Genomic DNA, 19,887 nt, shown 5'->3' with positions numbered 1-19,887 from the left:
TATATTGGGAACTCTCATGTATGGTGCGTCTACTGCCAGTGGTTTCTTTTATAGGCTTGTGCACAGGCCTAAGAGCTGTTTGCAAAGGAGGCGGCTAAGCACTTGCGCAGGGGCCAACTTTTGTGTGCGATTCATAGAATCATAGAGTTGGAAGAGACCACAAGGGCCATCGAGTCCAACCCCCTGCCAAGCAGGAAACACCATCAGAGCACTCCTGACATTTGGTTGTCAAGCCTCTGCTTAAAGACCTCCAAAGAAGGAGACTCCACCACACTCCTTGGCAGCAAATTCCTTTCCAGCGTGGTAGCTTTTTATTTAATTCTCCATCCTAGAGTTCAGAGGTAGGGTTTAGCTGACTTAATACCCCTGCCAAATGCTGGGAGATCAGATCTATCATGTGTGCTGCAAAAAGTCCTTCACTTTGCAGGACTACAATTCCCAGGGCCTCCAAGGAAGATGGAATTAGTTAAAGCTCATTGTGCAAATCAAGGATGCCCTTCAGACGCTGCTGGGCTTCTGCTCCTGGAGTACCTGGCCTTTGTCCATGCTGGCTGGGACTGGTGAGAGCTGGAGGCCACCGACGTCTAAAGAACATATTGCAAATATACCTGAAGGATTGCAAATGCATCACTCTGCCCCCTGTTGCGGCACAATCTAGGCCATGGGAATTTTAAACTTTGTAAAACAATATATGAGTCCTGCTCAGTGTATATTCTGAATGGCCTGCCAGTGCTTTGCTAGACGTGACTCTCAGAAATAGGCAATCTTCGATTGACCAGCTAGACGGAGCTGCTTATATATTGCAGTAATACCCCCTAGATACCCTTCCCTGGTTAAAGACTGTTCAAACTACTACCTCCTAGGAGGTGAGACCAGCCCTTCATCCAACCTACCCCTACCCTCCGCTTTTTCGTGAAGGTGCGAGCACAACAGAGCAGAACCCCACAAGAGAAGCAACCGCAAAGCCATGTCCAAAAAGATGAGGAGGCACTTTATTTCTTCTTAGCCTTGTTTCTCTTCTCCTCCTTGAGTTTCTTCTTGGAGACACGGGGTGCCCGGGCTTTCTGGTACAGGTGGTAGCCAATGAGTCCCAAGAGCGCAGGGACAAGCCCAATGCAGAGCAGGGGCAGCACGTCATTCAGCATCTTCTGCCAGTAGGTAGCTCTGGACAGCCCCACCAGCTCCACCTCAAACTGCAGGACTGCGTCAGCTGGAGAGAGAGGAGAGAGTTGGGGGAAGCAGCGCTGGGAGACAATTCAGGCAAGGCAGGTCCCTAGGAAATCTGCCCTGTCAGTGTTAAGCATCTATGGCAGCTAGAGAAGCACAAACAAGGCTTTGCGCTGCTCAGTGGTGCTGTCAGGACTTTGGGGGCTCGCTCAAAAAAATTAGCAAGAGGCCCTCCTCAATATCATAGTGCAAACTGCACCCACTGGTGCTGCTGCAACTAAATGTCACTTCTAGCATAGGAGAAAAGAGAAACTTAGTTCTGCTTCCCTGTGCCAGGCAATCGGTCCCTCCAGCCCCATATCCTGTATTGGCAAAAGGTAACTTTTGCAGAAGGACTGTGGCTCAGTGGTAGAGCACCTCTTTTGCATGCAGAAAGATGCACACACGGGTAAAACTGGAAAAGAATCCTGCCTGAAATCTTGGACAGTCACAGCCAGTCAACATAGACCACACTGCGCTTCCTAGGTTTCTCTGAGGGTCTGTATTGTCCATAGGATGCTCCACGCGAGAGACCCAAAGGGTTGCCTTCACCCTCTTTATGCCGGCATCCCTGCGCTGGTGCTATTGGTCAGGGCAAGAGCACAGCCACCAAGCTGCATTTGCATGGAGGCTCAAAATGCATGGCTCTGCAGGCTACATGAACTGCCAGGCCAAGGGCAGAACGTAAGCAGGGCCACGGCTGCTTGTCTAACTGCAAACTATATGCAAACTCATTCCTAGGGGAGCATATACTTCGCCCAAGCGGATACCTAGATTGCAACCACATATGCCAGCCACAGATCCTTAAAGCAATGGGGTTAATGTGGGGTGATGAGCGCAGGGCGGCTTCAGCTGAGGATGCCATCCCATCCAGCCCCAATGCCAGCAGCTAGTAAGTCAAACATCCTAATTCTTTACTGAACTGGCCAGATGCTCCATTGTGAGCTACACAGGTTGGCCACCATGTTTTCTCCAGAAGTTGTGTGCATTCAGTAACACTGCAACACCTGTGGATCCCATCCTCACACCTCTTACCTCACACGTTCAAATGCAACTCTGGACTTTCCACACGTTTGTGTGAATTTTGTCCCCTTCAGTCAACACGCCTGAATTCACCTTAGGTTAGGGTGCATTTTCACTAGAAATGTGAAACCGCGGCTCAGCCCAGAAAACTTTTTTAAATGCCTTGTTTCGGCCCAGGAAATTATGAAGTAATAATAAAGAAAAGAGTGCTTCTGAGTGTGTGCAGAGTACATTTCACCAATGCTTAACTACAGCAATTCTTTGCAGATCTGGGTGTAGGAGCATAGCCAGGAATTTGCTGCAGCAAAACTAAAAGCCCTAACGGGGCCATTGAGCTCTGCTTCAGGCAGGAAAACCTTGAACCAACACGGCTTCCGTGCAGGATTCAGACTCAGCTCACCCCTTTTTAGAACTTAAACCCACTGCTTGCTACCGCTGCTTCGTGATAAGCAGGAGATGAGAGGGGAATGTAAGGAACTAAATACAGTGGCATAGCGTGGGGGGTGCAGGGGGGCCGGCCGCACCGGGCGCAACATCTGGGGGGGTGCTCGCACTCGCAGCTCTCTGCCCCTACCTGGCTCACTCACTCTCTCTCACTGCAGTGCTGGCTGTGTGAATCCGATCCGAGCCGCCGGGTCGCCGCCCACTGTGGAGGGGGTGGGTGCCAGGCGTGCGGTGCGGAGAGAGAGCGAGGGACTATCTGGGGGAGGGACAGTGCAGTGGCCGCCCAGCGCAGCGCTGAGCGCGGGAGAGAACCAGACAAGACCAGACCAGGCAGCAGCAAGAAGAAGCTGGCAGTGGCGGCAGGTTAGGGGGCGCAAATTACTTGCCTTGCCCCGGGTGCTGACAACCCACGCTACGCCACTGACTAAATATCTTGCATTTAAAAAGAAGACTGATGGAGAAATGCTGTCTTGCAACACTGTACCAAGCACCCCACATCGCCTCTTTCTCATGCAGTCACCCAGTGATCTAGCTATCCCACAGCATCAAAATGCTGTAAGAGACCACCCCGCTACAGTCAGTCGCTTTCCAAGCTCCCCTTCTCAGTTCCTCAACCCCAAATCAGAGCCCATGTGTCATCTGTACATCCAAAGGCAACGGAAGCAGATAGACCAGCCTAGAAAAACACAGCCTGCCAAGATGTCCTGCCAAATGGCCATCAAGTAGGTGCTAGTCGCTGGATCATACCTGGGACAGCTGGCGGGGAACCTCGTTTGCCGTATGCCAGGTGAGGGGGGATGATGACTCTGCGTTTTTCCCTGCCAGGAAGAAGGAATGCCATGTCAGCATTTGAGGACAGGACACGGGTGTACAAAGCTGTTGACTTCAGTGGGGATTCATTGGGCATTAAAAAAAAACAAAAAACCCAGGCAGAAAATTGCAGTCGTCAGTGAAACAATCTAGAAATTCCTTGGCTGGAGGGAGCAGGATTCAAATAAATGCTCTACGGATGCTTCACACCAATTTTTTTAAAGTTGGATTTCCTTTTCACATTTATACATAAAAATATTTGTTTGCTGCTTATTGATATATAGAAATAAATCATAATGGTTTACAACTCTATAAAATCATAAAGGTAAAGGGACAGGGACTCCTAACAGTTAAGTCCATTTGCGAACGACTCTGGGGTTGTGGTGCTCATCTCGCTTTACAGGCCAAGGGAGCTGGCATTTTCCACTCCGCAGACAGTTTTTCTGGGTCATGTGGCCAGCATGACTAAGCCGCAACAGAACACTGACACCAGAGCAGCACACAGAAACGCCGTTTACCTTTGTGCCAGAGCGGTACCTGTACTTGCACTTTTTGGGGTGCTTTTGAACTGCTAGGTTGGCAGGAGCAGGGACTGAGCAACGGGAGCTCACCCCATTGCGGGGATTCAAACCACCGACCTTCTGATCGGCAAGCCCAAGGCTCAGTGGTTTAGACCACAGCGCCACCCGCGTCCCTATCATAAAACCATACAGTAAAATAATAAAAAATCAAAACCATCCTAAAGTCAAAACAATTTAAAACAAACATCTTAAAACCATTATGGGATATCAACCAATCAATCATTTTATTTGCATGCTGCCTTTCCAAAGTTAAAGCTCAAGGCGGCTTACAACATATAAAAAAATTACACAACTACAAAAATAGCAAAAGTAGTCATAAACAATAAACAAATGAACAGGAAGTGCACAACCAAATTGAACAACTTCCACATAAACCAGAAGATCCAAAATAAAGATCCAAAAAATTAACAGCAGCAGCAACCCTCTAAACAATACTCCAGCCCAAGATAATCTTCATCACCCGCATAGGCCTGGCAGAATAGAGAGGTTTTCAACAGGCACATTTACACTGCCTCACAGAGAACCTTCCCAAGTTAAGAAAGTGAGAAATTGTGGCTTGCATTAAGCTTGTGAAAGGTCCATTTTAGGGAAGGGGTTCAGAGATGGTAACACAGACTACAAGGCAAGCACACTGAAAATTACTTACCCAACACACATATCCAGCAGACCCTGTTCTAAACCTGAGCAAAAGAATAAACACAGGTAAGAGTTAAGTGTGGCTTACATTCAGCACTGTTTATACTTGACAGGGGATGCAAGCCGCACTGCTTTCAGCCAGGGTCAGAGTCACTTGTAAGCTGCTGAGTGCATCAGTAGAGTAGCATGCACTCAGTGCAGAATTTAAATGATGCCACATGCAAGCAACATTTGTAAAGGAGCAACAGGAAACACAAAGTTTTTACCTGGCACCTAAAGATATGTAATGAAGAGGAGAGTTTGTCCCTTTTTTTGGATTACAACCCATTTTTTTTTGGAGGCCCCATTGGCAAAAGTGCACCTTGGGTTACAACCTGTTTTGGTTTACAACAGGACCTCCGGAACGGATTATGGTTGTAAACCAAGGTATCACTGTATTGGAAAAGGTCCAATAGTGGATAACGTTCCTGCTCCAGTTCTTGTCCAAATTGCGTGGGAAGTTCGTTAGCCAAATTGGCCTCAGAGTGTGAGTTCCAGAGATGTACCTGGGATGACTTGTCTTTTGCCCAGCTCCACTTGCAGTGGGTCACGGGACAGAGAGCTGTCAATAATGCGGCCATCTTCAAGGGTACCCTGCAAAGAAAGAACGCTATGATCCAGCAATTCAGCTGCTAGATCTGACCAAAGCCCCAGTCAGTCCAGCAGCTAGTCTAGTATCATGGCAGCTAAGCAATTTCCTAGTTGCTAAACTGCACGGAAAAACAAAAAGTGTGGAAACTTGTGGTTCTGAGACAAATGGAGCAACACGGTGTCAGGAAAAAGGCTGGTGGTGATTTCCACCATGACGTCATTTTCCATTATTATTTTTTAAAAGCCAGATTTTTAAAAAGCAGACGCATTCGCTTTTCTCACACTGACAGAATCACCTCTTCTATGGTGTTGTGGTGTGTGCATCATCTATCCCAGCAAATAAGAAAATACGCTTCCCTCCCTTCAGAATACTTGTTCGACTTTCAAGGGACACTTTCTACACCAGGGGTAGCCAATTATGTCAGGGGCAGACTTTGGTAATAACAGCACCATGAATGAGGACAAAATTTGGCACCCATTCTTATTTTCACAATAATTCCTTTTGGTGCAGTTGCTTTTTAATGGATTTTCTCAGTAGACTGTTGGCATCTATCTTGAGAGTCAATGGAGTGCACCTCCAGGGGTGAAGGCAAACTGCTGCAATAGCAGCACAAAGGTGAGACCCCTGGGGCGCAAGCCTGGAGGTCCTCAGCCGCCCAGATCACAAGACAGGCCTTGCTGATGTGGTCCAAAGGAAAGTAGAGCAACACATTTGGAACCAGCTTGGCTGCAGGAGTTGCCTAAAGGAGGTGACCATCTTAGGGACTCCACTCCGGATTTGTGTAGGGTTGCCGCCTTAGCCTCTTCTTCTCCAGAAGATGCAGTGGCATAGCGTGGGTTGTCAGCACCCGGGGCAAGGCAAGTAATTTGCGCCCCCTAACCTGTGGATTTGCGCCCCCTAACCTGTGGATTTGCGCCCCCTAACCTGTGGATTTGCGCCCCCTAACCTGTGGATTTGCGCCCCCTAACCCTAACCCCCAGATGTTGCGCTCGGTGCAGCCGGCCCCCCCTGCACCCCCCCACTACGCCACTGAGAAGATGTCCTGCATGGCAGCCAAGGTTGAGGATCAGTTTCCTTCTCTGAGATGGGCTACCTTCCCAGGCGGATGAGCCCCATCTGCTCCTCAAGTACCTGTATAAATCTGGGTTTTGTTGTTGCTAATATATTATTTTGTGTCCCCTGGACTGGGTGCACTGCCCTAAATCCCCTCCATATGTTGGGACTCCCAGCTCTGCCAACCCCTTGCTTGCAGGACCAGCGGTCGAGACTGACGGGAGCCAGAATCCAGCGCCATCTGGAGGGCACCCGGCTGCCCCACGCGGGGTCTGCACCAGCCTGCCTGCAACTGAAGCCTTCTTCCTCTGCCCTTTTGCTGGGAGCCCTTGCGCCCCGCAGAAGCCGGGCTCCAGGGCTTGTCCCGGTGTCCATGTGGCAGCCCAGCAAAAGCCTATTGGGCCTCGTGACGCGGAAGGCTGCTCCGAAAACACGCGTGCCCTCTTCCACGGCGGCAAAGGGAGGACTGGCACCGGGGCGCACAGCTCGCCTTCCCAAAACCAAACGCACCAACGCGCCCCGCGCTCCCGATCTTCCCTGCCCGGCACCCGCGCCGACCCGGAGGGCGGAGCCGCGGGAAGCCCCTCCCCAGGCGGCCGGGAAGCGCCGGTGCTGACGTGTTCGTGCGCGGCTTTCCCCGCGCCCTCCGCCCGGCCTCGGCTTACCGTGTAGTGGAGGTGGAGCGTGTCTCCCAGCGCCGAGCGCTCCGCGCAGTCATCGGGGGGCTCCACCTGCGGAGAGCCGAGAGAGAGAGAGAGGGGAGGGCGTCAGCGGGGGCCCGGATCCGAGCCGCACGTGGCTCTCCATCCGTGCAGCAGCGCGGCGGCGGAGGGGCCTCTCCAAAGACTCCGCTGCGCCCCAGAGCGCGCGCCGAGAGTCAGCGGCACCGGCGCTGCTGCTTCGCCCCTCTTGCCCCACCCGCCGCGCAAGAGGCCCGGGCGAGGACCAGGCGCGCCCCCGGGCTGCGTCTCTCCCTCCCAGCTTCGCCGGCGGCATCTCGGAGGCGTGCCGGGCACTTCTCGCCGCCGGCCGGGCAGCTGCGCCCGCGCGCCCTCACCAGGGTTTCCAGCTGCAGCTCCCGGGGCGCACTTTCGCTCGGGCTCTCGGGCTCGTCCTCCGCCCGCTGCGCGCGGCTGCCGGCTGCGCACAGGAGGACGAGGACGAGGCCGAAGCGGAGAGGTAGCATGGCGAGAGAGAGAGGTGGCCCACGGAGCCGGAGCAGCGGCGACCGGGCTTGCACCGCAGGGCAGGGCAGGGCAGGGTGCCTCCTCCTGGCGCCGCCCCCTGCTGCCCGCTTCCCCGCCCCGGAGGAAGGAAGGAGGGCCGGAGCGAGCGAGCGAGCAAGGGGGCTCTCCTGGCACCGGAGAGGTGCTGCTCTCAGGCCTTCGAGAGACACGTGCTCAGCAACACCGAACGGGGTGCAAGGAATGTAGGAATGTTGCTGGAGAAGAATCGTGGAGTTGCAAGGGATCCCGAGGGTCATCTAGGCCACCCCTTTGCCATGCAAGACCCCCCCATCCAATTTGAAACCATACATGACCCTGCTTAACTTTGCAAACGTGCTAGCAGTTTTATTGCTGCAGAACAGGTGCCTCCTTGTTTGTGCCCTTCTGTTCGCAGGATTCCCACTGGCACCTGGCTGCTGTGGGAAGGGGAAGGGGGGCTAAGCAGGCCTCTTCTCCCCACCTCCGTCCAGGACTCTGGTGAAATCCTGCAGCGGGGAGTTCCGCAGGTCAGCACACTGTTCCCCACAGCACCCACACAATGGCGCCCAGGAAGGTGCCCACCCTCTCTGAAAACATAAGAATAATGATTTATTTATACCCCGCCCATCTGGCTCTGGATAGCCCTGGGAGGAGGAGCAGCACACTCTGCATATGCTCGCAGGGCACTTCTTCACAAATTGGAAGACTCGGCTTTGGTGTGGGAGATTAGCAGCCAAAAGCTAATAAAGGCATATTCTTGTCAGCATGAGAAAGTGCCAACCCCACAGAGCTGTATGGCTGATAGGCAGATGTTCAGACCATAGAAACACAAATGCTAGAAAGAACTCTGTGGGATGTCATTTCCCCTCCTTTCCTGGAGAGGAAGTTACACTGTAAATAAAAGTATTTTGCCTGCATGGCTTTAACTGCTGCCATTGCTGTGAACCAGTGCAACATCATAAGGTAAAGGTAAAGGTACCCCTGCCCGAGCGGGCCAGTCTTGACAGACTCTGGGGTTTGTGCGCCCATCTCACATCTATAGGCCGGGGGCCAGCGCTGTCCGGAGACACTTCCGGGTCACGTGGCCAGCGTGACAAAGCTGCATCTGGCGAGCCAGAGCCGCACACGGAACGCCGTTTACCTTCCCGCTGGTGAGCGGTACCTATTTATCTACTTGCACCCGGGGGTGCTTTCGAACTGCTAGGTTGGCAGGCGCTGGGACTGAGCAGCGGGAGCGCACCCCGCCGCGGGGATTCGAACTGCCGACCTTTCGATCGGCAAGCCCTAGGCGCTGAGGCTTTAACCCACAGCGCCACCCGCGTCCCAACATCATAAAGTACTGGTAAATAAATTATACTTTCCAATTTACTTCCCAGTTTGTTGCCTGATTGTTTGTTAAGCTGGTAAGAATAGGAGAGCCAGCTTACTTCAAAGCTGGACTTGCTCAAATCAAGGTTTTGCAGCCTAGGACATGGGTGGGCAAACTAAGGCCCAGGGGCTGGATCCGGCCCAATTGCCTTCTCAATCCGGCCCACAGACGGTCCGGGAATCAGCGTGTTTTTACCTGAGAAGAATGTGTCCTTTTATTTAAAATGCATGTCTGGGTTATTTGTGGAGCAAAGGAATTCATCCCCCCCCAAAAAAAATATAGTCTGGCCCCCTACAAGGTCTGAGGGACAGTAGACCGGCCCCCTGCTGAAAAAGTTTGCTGTCCCCTGGCCTAGTCCCTATGCATTTTAATTTTGCTGACTAGGATGATATTTTAAAACACTATTCAAACCACACACTTGGGCACCTGGAAGGATTAATTGCAATTAATATATCCTCTCTTACCTATAAAAACCCATCCCACATTTGAGAATGAGAGCTAGGGCCTGGTCACACGGACTGCATGACCATGTGGAAGTTCTGTCCGCATGCGCTGCCATCCCTGCCTCACACAATTGGACTAGGCCCACAAATAACCCAGAGATGCATTTCAAATAAAAGGACACATTCTACTCATGTAAAAACAGGCTGATTCCCGGACCGTCCACAGGACGGATTGAGAAGGTGATTGGGCCGGATCTGGCCCCCAGGTCTCCTACTCTCTTAAGTTATCTCCCCCTGTTCTTCCAGGGCTGCTGATCCTTGCATGTACTGTTGCATTCACAATATATAAACTTGATCCCTGCTCTCTCCCTTTCTGCAAAACCTACCTCTTCCACATTGGTATGGCTTTTCCTCTTAATCCCCACTCATTCCTAATTACCAGCATACTTTAAAAAATGTGTCAGCATCTGCCTACATTTCCTCTGCCTTTCCTCCCTTTGTTTCTTCACTGTTTTAAACTGTAAGCTCTGTGGGTGCAGGGACCTGTCTATGTTGCTTGTCTAGCTCTATGGTGCTTTGCACACTGGCAGTGAATAATTATAATGAATAATTATAATGGTTGTGAATATGCACAGATGTGCACTGGCTTGGAGCGGCCAGGTGGAAAGGAGAACATGGGACTTCTGAACTTTTACTAATTATTTCCAAAAGGAAATGTGTACACCTGCAGCTTTGCATATCCTGCAGAACAAGCTCTGCCTGCCCAAAGGCTGTTTGTGCACTGTAATGAAAAGTGTAGAAGCCTGTCCGTTGCACCTAATGATTCAACCTCTAGCCCAGATATGGAGAAGTCTACCAAAATGGATATGATGTTTGTTTGCACACTTGCAAATGCATGTGCAGATGTGTACACAAACTGATGGTGGTACAAGCAATGTGGACACTAGCACACAACTTTGAATACACAGAGACACCTCAACTTGCAGTTAAGATGTGTCTGACTACAGAAAATCTTTAGACCATTACACACACTCAGCTGCAGGGTTCTTTGACCATATGGAATGGAAAGGACTGGACAATTCTCAGGCATTTGCTTTCACAGGTAGCTGTGCCTATTATTAAAGCTGACGTGGAAAGCAAACATGCCTGCCATTTCCTATCAGCAGAGACTGTCACCTTGAGCGTGCTGCAAGAGCAGTTGCCAAAAAAGATAAGGGAACTTCTCGAAGATGAGGAAAGATCTAGTATTGGTGGTGTTTGGGGGGTTTAAACAAAACAGATGTAATACAGCAATGTGTGTAATTTCACATTTCTAGAAGAAAGCAAAGACAAGTCTGGATTTCAAAGTGAACCCAGACAGTAGAGGAACAGCTGTTGTAACAAACTGAATGACTAGGGGGGAAATACGTTGCATTCTTCAGCAGCCGCCCTGTATGTTTTCCTAATTTCTAGGTGCCAGTACCAAAGTCTGAAAACTCTTGAGTCACCAACATCCCAAGATTCATCTGAACATGAACATGGTCACTGCCCCCAATCACAGAGCAAAGTACAGTGGTACCTCTGGTTACAAACATAATTTGTTCCGGAGGTCCGCCCTTAACCTGAAACCGTTCTTAACCTGAGGTAACACTTTAGCTAATGGGATCTCCCGCTGCCGCTGCACGGCCACCACGCGATTTCTGTTCTCATTCTGAGGTAAAGTTCTTAACCCGAGGTACTACTTCCGGGTTAGCGGAGTCTGTAACCTGAAGTGTTTGTAACCTGAGGTACCACTGTATAATTTTGTGGAAGAGAAAGCTAAACAGCGGAAGGCACTCTTATAAGCCATTGGCATGTAGCTAACGAGAGAGCTTTCATTTTAAAGGGCACATTTGCAACTAACTTGCTACCTATAAATTACCATCAGCTTATGTATTGCATTAACTTGTACAAAACAGATCCTAGTGACTCTTGTTTGCACAAGCTTGTTCAGAACTATATTGATTCAACTGGAGGGACATCCCATGATTTTGAATCTATTTGGGCAGCTTAAAATGTTTAAGTGTACATTTGAAAATGTACAGAGAGGGGCATGGGAGAAGGAAAATAAATCTGTGTTTGCAAACACATGTGACCTAGGCACATACCTCAGTGCTAGAGTACATTTTGCATTCAGAAGATCCCAAGTTCAGTCCTTGACATCTCGAGGTAGGAATGGAAGAGATCCTGTCTGAAATCCTGGACTGCTGCTGTCACTCATTGTTGGCAGTATGGAGCTAGATGAAATCAGTCTCAGTCAGTTTTATTGCACATAGCCAAAGGCTGCCGCAATGTACACAGAATTATTTGACAATTAAAAGAAAATATACTGAATTGGTAAAAAAAGACTTAAAACATTTGTATTATTAAAACATTACGTACTCTAAACAAAGCTATAAAAGTACCCAAATGTACAAATAAAAACATTAAACGATAAAATTCATAAGCTAAAATCATCACATGGTCACTAATGTTAAAAACAATATCAATTAATACAGTGTGCAATTTATACTCAGAGTTTGGTGACAAAGATAGAGCATAGCCTGAGGTAGATAGATGGGATCAAATAAATTCATCTCCTTTACAGTTAATGGCTACCTCGGCTATATAATTTGCTCTAATTTTCCTAGCAGCAGTTGCAAAAAGTGCTACCCGCCAGGTCACATACTTATCTGTGTCTGCAAGGAGATATAACATCATATCAAGGGGGTTCTGGCCAGGGGACCCTGTCATTATAGGTACCAAAAATCTTTTTCTTGCATCATTATATAACGGGCAGTGCAAGATATAATGCATAAGGTCCTCTACTTCAGAACATCCCCTAATGCAAACACGTTCGTTTTTTGGTATGCCTCTATGTCTCCCATCTCTATAAGCAGAGCTTATTGTATTTAGTCGTAGCTCTGTAAAAGCTTTTCGAAGCTGTGCAAAAGTCAATTCATTAAAATAAGATATGTGTTCATTGACCTCTCTAAGTTTAAAATACAATGGGGCGCATGTAGATGTGCACATAGAGTTTAGATCGTTTTTAGTTGCCACTGCCCTTATGGTTCACTTAAAAATATTTTTCTGTGAATATAGGGGGAGTTCTTTAATCTCAGTCACTGAGAGGTCATATTTGCCCATCAGTTGGGCAGCCTGATGTTTTTAAGGGGTAATCCATTTGAGAGCTCAATCAGGCATTTTTTTGGTAGCCTAGTGTTGTCCATCTGTTGAGCTCTAAACTCTAAACCAGTAACAGAGAATTCTTTTATCTATTTGGCTCTCTATGCTCAACATGTGAGTTTCCAACCTGACCATGGCAGATTGCACGTCTTTGGGTAAACCTAAAAGAACTCTTAAAAAATAATTCTGTGGGGATTCCAGACCGGAGACCTTTGAGGTACCCCAAACCTCTGCACCATAGCTAGATGAAATAATTATCTGTGCATTCATGATAATAATATTATGATGGTTATACATGATTCCACTTTCAATACAGTCTGTGCCTGTGGAAGTTTTGGGGGAGACATACTCCTTTGCCTCTCATTGGTGCACATCCTGTAGCTTCCTGCTGAAATCCTGTAACCTTTTTAATAGCACAAATGTCCAGAGATCATTTTTATTTCTTGGGACCTGCTTTTGTTGTGCAAGAGTGCCCCTGTGTATCACATTAATGCAGTGACACTGGGGAAGCTTTGCAGAGCAACTAATAACACAGAACAATGTGTGGACATTCTAGTATATATCCACCATTAATACATTATTATTGTGTCAAAGACATGTTGCAGGAAAACACACACACCCCAGTTTGGATGTGCCTTTAAAATTTCAGTACACAGTTGAAGGGGTGCCTGGTGTGCTCTGGTCCATGGGGTCACAAAGAGTCAGACTCGACTAAACGACTAAACAACAAAGCAAAATAGTGGCAGTTCAGAGACATTCTTATAAGTTACAAAATTCTTATAAATTCTTATAAATTACAAAATGCAGATTTTTCAAAGGTGCAGTACATTGCTGTCACCACTGTGTGGCACCAAAACATCACAAATCCTGCCCCCCCCTCCAGAAAATAAGCACCCCGAGGTTATTCAATCTAAAGGCCTAAGTGACGTCCTTCCCTCTAGCCATCCCGGTCCCTGACAAGACAGGTCTGTCTTCCCACTGGAATGCATCCAGCATGAATCACAAGGAACTAGCTCATTGTGCTTTATTGACTTCATCTGGCTACATTTGAAGGGCACTTGACAGCCCTAGAACATTTTTACCCCCTTGGGAAAACTCCTTATGAACTATCAAAGGTAGCAGTCTACCAGGTGTGCAATGCACATACACCCAAATTCAAGTGGTTGTGTCAGGTGGACTTACCTGTGTTGTAACCCATCCTTTTACAAAACACCCAGGCCTGTTGGCTTCCAGGCATTGTCAAAGCCACACTCCCCACACCAGTCTAGAGATACACAGATGGGCGAGGATAACTGGTGTTCAGGCATTGCCACAAATCCACTCCTCCCCCACCAGGGATCCCAGGATCCTTACTTAAAACCTACTGCTCTTCCAGTCATGCCTGGGGATGGAAGGAAGGAAGGAAGGAAGGAAGGAAGGAAGGAAGGAAGGAAGGAAGGAAGAGAAAAGAGAGGACAGCTCGGCTTGCTCTTGGACTCTTTCCACTTGATATGCAGAAGCCCAGCAAGGAAGCTTCCCAGAGCATGTGGAGACAGTGATCTGTGCATATCAAGCTGCTCTGAGCAGCACAGCTTCGGTGGCCAGCTAAAAAGTTGGCAGCCTGCGTCATCCGAATACTGTAGCCCCACACCCCTGCCAACTAACTTGCCCCGCCCTCAGAGACCACGGCTTTGCGGCATCTGGATGGCGCTGTAGACCACTTGGCTAAGCAGGTCCAGACTGGGAATGGTGCTTAAGAGCGCTCCGGAACGGTGCCTCCAGAAGGCCGGCTGGGTGCCCCCGGTGACGGGATAGGCATGCCAGCTATTTCCCCTGCTGTGTTGCTGCCCCCATTGTCATTCCAGGGCTCTGGCTGCCCCCCTCCATATTGACATACCAGCCCTCGTTGCTGTGATGAGCCGAAGACGGGCTGGCGGCATTTAATGGGATTATGGGCGCTTCCCCCTCCTCTGCCCAGAGACAATGCAAGATGGATGAGCCCAGAACTGGTGAGAAACCAGAGGCTGGCTCCAGCTCAGGCTGGGGGTAGGTGGGGGGGGAGAAAAGGCACTCTGTCTCTCCCCGTCAATGTTGTCAGCTGGCTCCCCTTCTCCTCCATGATGCCAAAGAGCAATGGCTTCTCCACCGGTGCAGCAGGATTGGGTGCTGAGACTGGCAAGCTCTGTAGCCGCAGTGACAGGCAGCCCCAAGTGCATCACGGGCTCCTCTGCTCTCGTCCATTATCACCATTCAGTCCTACTCCTAAGACTTCAGCATAGCACCAGCCTGTTCGGAGCTGTACACAGAATGGGAATGACCAAGGCTGCGCCAGTGTTGTCTCCAGGTATTGGATGGCGCTTGTGCAAGATGAGCCCTCCATCCATCCGTTTCCCTTCTTCCTCCAAGCCCACTTGCACCTCCACCCAGAGGGGGAGCGCAAGGCAAATGGAGAAGGATGCTGCTGTTCTGTTGCTCCTTCTCACTTGTCATAGCTCCCATGTTCAGAGGGGCAGGTGATAGCAAGGCGAAGGGCTAGGAGCTTCCAGGGGTTGGCAGCAGGCCCACTGGGTGGGGTGTGGGCCTCATGCCAGTGCCCAGTAATCCGGGCCAGTCCAATACATTTTGCCGCCCGAGACAAAGCAGGGCACAACACCCTGCTCTGTCATTCCTTGCCCAGAAGCTGGCAAGACTGGCAGCTGAATCCCACCCCACCACTGCACCTGCAGGACTAGGTGAGGGAGCACAGGGCAGGCCACATGGCACACATAGCTCTGCCCTCCCACACCAAACTACCACTACCTACTGCCCAGCACTTGTTGCCTGAGGTTGCTTTGCTCTGCCCTAACAGTAGGGCTGGTCCTGCCAGGGATGCTAACCTCCGATTTCAACCCTGGATTGCTTTCTTCTTCTGCAGCAGCTGGACTATAATAAAATACTGAGTAGCAACCAGCAGGGAGCATGACGTAAGAGAACCTGAAAAGAGAAGCATGATTAAAATGTCAGCTTTTGGTGGCAGTTTTCTTTCACATGAAAAATGGAAGCAATTACCTTTTCGTGACTGGATTAAAACAGGGTAGTAGAGTTACAACAGATCAGGTGAAATTGTTTCCTTAGCAAATCTGGCTCACGGCCTGTCAGATAGCGAACTGTGGAACATAAAGAAAGAACACGGCTTTCCCAGGTTTCACACTCCACATGATACGCCGGAGAGAGAAGCCTCCCTTCAGATGTGCTGAAATGGGCAATGAGGCGACACCCCGCCATGTCTCCTGGTTCTGCCCTCTGACGTTCACAGCTGGGGGGGGGGCATCTGAGAACAGGGCACCTATGCATGTAGCTGGTGCTCTGCAGGTATAGGCAGCCAGTGGCATGTGTAGATTCTCTGGCTCTGGGTGCCCAAGCTCCATGTAGGGGAAGGCAGGGCAACAGTGTGACTTCAGGGGGTAGGCATACTAATTACATGAAGCCGCTTCATGCCAACATGCCAGCGTGGAGCCTGGAGGTGCCAGTGTGCCTGCCAGTACCTTATGCAAAACAATATACCCCCTCAAAAATCCACCACACACAAGAGGCTACTTGTTCTTCCTGCTCAGTAGTACCTCTTTGGCTGGCTTGGGCTCTCCTACATCGAACTACAGACCCTTAAGCATGCTTACATTACATTGGACACCCATCCACCCTCTGAACGAAGAAGAGCAAAGGGCTTCTTTATGGGAGGGGGGGCATGGCAGTGTCTGATGCAGGTGCTTTCTCTCCATTGATGGGGCAGTCGCCAATGCCGGCACAATTCTGTGGGCCAGTCTCTTTTTCTGCTCTTTTAGGTGTGGCAACCATTTTGTGTTATCCCCGGCCAGCCATCCTAATGGCAGCCATTTTGTGGCTTGCGCCCAGAGCACTCAAGATTCCTGATGCCAGTGGCCCCTCACCCAAGGGCTGCAGATCCTACGTAATGGCAATCAGCTCTCCAAGGTTTCAGCCCCACCTAGAGATGCCAGAGGCTGAGGTATTTTGCATGAAAAATAAGTGTTCGGCCACCAAGTTGTACAGTCCGTCCCAAATGCACAATTTTGTACTCTTATCTGGGGGGGAAATGCACGTTCTTATTTCATTTGCTTAGACTTTCAAAACCACCCAGTGACTGATCCCTAAACTTTCCCAGCAGGAGGCAGCACACATAGAAATATTTTATCACTGGCCGGGGACGCACAGTCTAAATAGCAGGACTCCATTTAGATGCCAAGCAAGTGTGACTCTATTCCCACTTCTCTTTGTAACATATGTGTTGGCTGGTGCAACTGTAGGCTTGATTCTCCATGACAGAAAAGTTTACACCTGCTCTAGATCATGGCCATCGCACTCCTTCATGGCTTTCTCTTCATCCAAGTTGCTTCTTGCCTACTCTCCCCTGGGCAAACTGAAGCACCACCCGAGTAACAGACGTGATGCAGGAGAAAATGTTGGCATAAGGATCCACAAAAGGGGAGGAGGGAAGTCAAAGGGGATTCATTGATTATAGCTTAATTGTTCTCTTTGTTGGTGTTTGTAAACCCGAAAACCCAAAAATAAACTAATATAATTTTGGGGGAAAGTGGAGTATCAAGGGAAAGAGTGTGACTAGCCGGCAGGCAACCTGAACTCCACACTGCAACTTTCCCCCAGGTCCCAGTTACTATGTCCTCCTCTCTTCCGTGGAACTCAAAATGGCATTCACACGGGATTCCCAGTTAAGTCTGCCATCCAGGCACTGACCAGACTCAGAGCAACTTAACCTCAGCAGTTTGCTGCGTGCACCATATGCCTTCAGCCTATGCCCAGTTGACTGGAAAACACCCATGTGGCATATATAACCCTCCTGCTTTGTATGCATTTTCACACGTTTGAACTTAAAGATTCTTCAGTCACACAATATATTGCCAAGATTGGGCATCATACTCACTTGTGTTTTGCAAATGCCTCTTCGCTGCACAAGTGACAGGCATGAGGGAAAGGCAGATAGATGACTTCAGATCACACTGCTCAATGCCATGCAATTGCTTCCAGAGCTATACCCAACCTAGTCCTCAGAAACCTAGCCTTTGTGCACAAGGGCAAAAGTTCAAGGCCCTGGGGGTGATTGAAACTTAATGCGATGACTGTACTGTGTGCTAAAGGATGAGAGACAAAGGTTTGGGAGGAGTTGACTGGCCATCAGGAGAGATTTCTTGGTTCCTTAGTGTTCCCCCTGCTCCCTCCTCTGTGGGCTTCATTCCATATATACTGCTCACAAGCCAGGCAAAACATTTCCCCTGAAGTCAGTTTGCCGCACTACAGAGCTTCCACTATAAAGGAAAGGAACAGAGATATATATGTCACTTGTGGTCTCATTCACACCTGGCTGGGATGGCACATGACCAGAGAGCGCAGTCACATCCACAGTAAGCACAGTGGTAGAGCACCTGCTTGCAACATTCAGAAGACCACAGGTCCCTGGGATCTCAGTTTAAGAGGATCTTTGTGGGGGGAGCAGGCAATGTGAGAAGACCTCTCTGGGCCCGAGACCCTGAAAAGCCACTGCCACTCAGAATAAACCAGGGATGAAGAACCTGTGGCCCTCCAGAATTTGCTGAACCACAACTCTCCTCATCTCTGCAGTTAGCTATGCTGGGTGGGACTGATGGGAGTCTGAAGCCAACATATTCGGGAGGGTTTCAGGTTAGGCACCCTTGGAATAAACACTAATGGGAAAGATGGCAAGAGAGCTGCCATATACCAGGCCAGGCTTTCTGCAAAAGGGCTCGAGGTAAAAAGCTGGTAATAACATAGCACTGGAACTCGTGGACACCTAGTGCAACTGAACGCTGAAGGTTCAGGACAGATAAAAAGAAGGAAGGCACTTCTTCAAGCAGTACTCAGTTCAGCTATGGCACTTGGTCCCCCAGGAGGCAGTGATGGCCCCCAAACTAGATGGCTTTAAGAGAGGGAGAGACAAATTCATGGAGGAGGAGAGGGCTACTGAGGGCTACTAGTCACGACAACTGTGCCCAGAGTCCACAGTTAGAGGCAGATGTTTCTGGACGTCAGCTGCCAGAGAGGCTCTTGAGATCGGATCCTGTTTGCAGGTTTTCCACAGGCATCTGTTGGACTAGATGAGCCACTGGCCTGATCCAGCAAGCTTTTCTTACCTTCTTATGGAACTCAAGAGATTTTGCATTGTTTCCTTTGCTTTCAGTGTGTTATGTATTGGGTTTAACACATTGTATGTTACAAGGCGCATTCTAACCAATCGTAGAAGCGTTGGTAGATGAATGTTCTAATGGCAAGTAAGCGCATGCTCTTTCAACTGCCAACGGTCACTTCATGCTTGGCATTATTATCGTGTTGTCCAGTCAGTTTGGTTCTTGTGTTCCTATGAGTGAGCTGTTGTCACTGACAAATGTCACTGACAAATGATGAATAAACTTAGTTGAGGAACTTATACTGCCTTGGCTTCTGACTTTTTCTGAATATGGCAATGAGGATGGGATGTTGATGACTTCCCACCGGCTGCCAGAGGCCTAAGACCACACTGCAGCACCGTTGCCTGCCGCCTCACAGTAAGCGCAACCTCACTGCCACGCCGGACTCAGCAAATAGTCCCGGAAACGAGATCGCACCTGCCGCGTCTTCGCAACCACCCACAATTGCACAAGCGACTGCTCCAGATCTGAGGATGGCTACCAGGCATAGTCGGCCACCACTGGACTTTGATATGAGCCATCCTGCGGAATGGCCACAGTGGCCCTGCCGAATAAGGAGCTATGTCCGACTACAAGGCTTCACTAGGGAGGCAGACAAGGTGGATGTGCTACTGACGGTGCTGAGAAGTTCCGCCATCACTCTACTGGAAGGTCTGATGGCACCCAGGGACCTAGAGGCATGCACTTTCGATGAGCTGACACAGGCTATCGCAAGACACCTCGCACCTCAGCCAACTAAGAACCACCGCTGCTACGACTTTGCGCACAGAGAGCAACAAGCGCAAGAGTCAGCGAGTGAATACATCGCAGCGCTCCGGGGATTGTGATGTACTGTCACTTCGCTGACATCAAGGAACGACTTCTCGAAAGGTTCACCGGTGCATGTGAGACAGCCGTCTCCGTCGCAAGCTGCTGGCAATCACGATGATGGAAGCAATGAATATGGCCACGGCCTTTGAGAAGGATAACACCCATGAGGCGGCCCACTGCCCACGTACCGAAAGGAGAACTCACCGCATCCAGCGAGACCGGTCGTCTTCCATAGATTCCCACAATGAGGATGTCCACCGAGCTTCGGACCGATCCGACCGACACCACCGCTCCCAAGC

General features: G+C 49.8%; 1 protein-coding gene across 2 annotated transcripts; it reads right to left on the bottom strand.

The window, feature by feature from the left end:
* Positions 1-970: 970 nt before the first annotated feature.
* On the bottom strand, positions 971-18,835 carry FKBP11 (FKBP prolyl isomerase 11). Of its 2 annotated transcripts, XM_082206332.1 has the most exons (8): positions 18,725-18,835; positions 15,612-15,709; positions 11,528-11,656; positions 7,050-7,115; positions 5,246-5,333; positions 4,711-4,744; positions 3,421-3,491; positions 971-1,210 (listed from the first exon to the last, which is right to left on the bottom strand). In XM_082206332.1, exons 3-8 carry the CDS (start codon positions 11,543-11,545, stop codon positions 993-995), a joined length of 495 nt encoding a protein of 164 aa, XP_082062458.1. In that variant the 5' UTR covers positions 11,546-11,656; positions 15,612-15,709; positions 18,725-18,835; the 3' UTR covers positions 971-992. The 2 variants fall into 2 exon arrangements, with proteins under 2 accessions (XP_082062458.1, XP_082062457.1); XM_082206331.1 differs by lacking the exons at positions 11,528-11,656; positions 15,612-15,709; positions 18,725-18,835 and adding an exon at positions 7,442-7,882.
* Between the last annotated feature and the right edge of the window lie 1,052 nt (positions 18,836-19,887).

The sequence above is a fragment of the Podarcis vaucheri genome, assembly GCF_965113315.1.
Source record: "Podarcis vaucheri genome assembly, chromosome: 2".
Classification (NCBI taxonomy): Eukaryota; Metazoa; Chordata; class Lepidosauria; order Squamata; family Lacertidae; genus Podarcis; species Podarcis vaucheri.
Note: the sequence above shows the minus strand (reverse complement) of the source record. Positions and strands in the feature narration are given on the sequence as shown.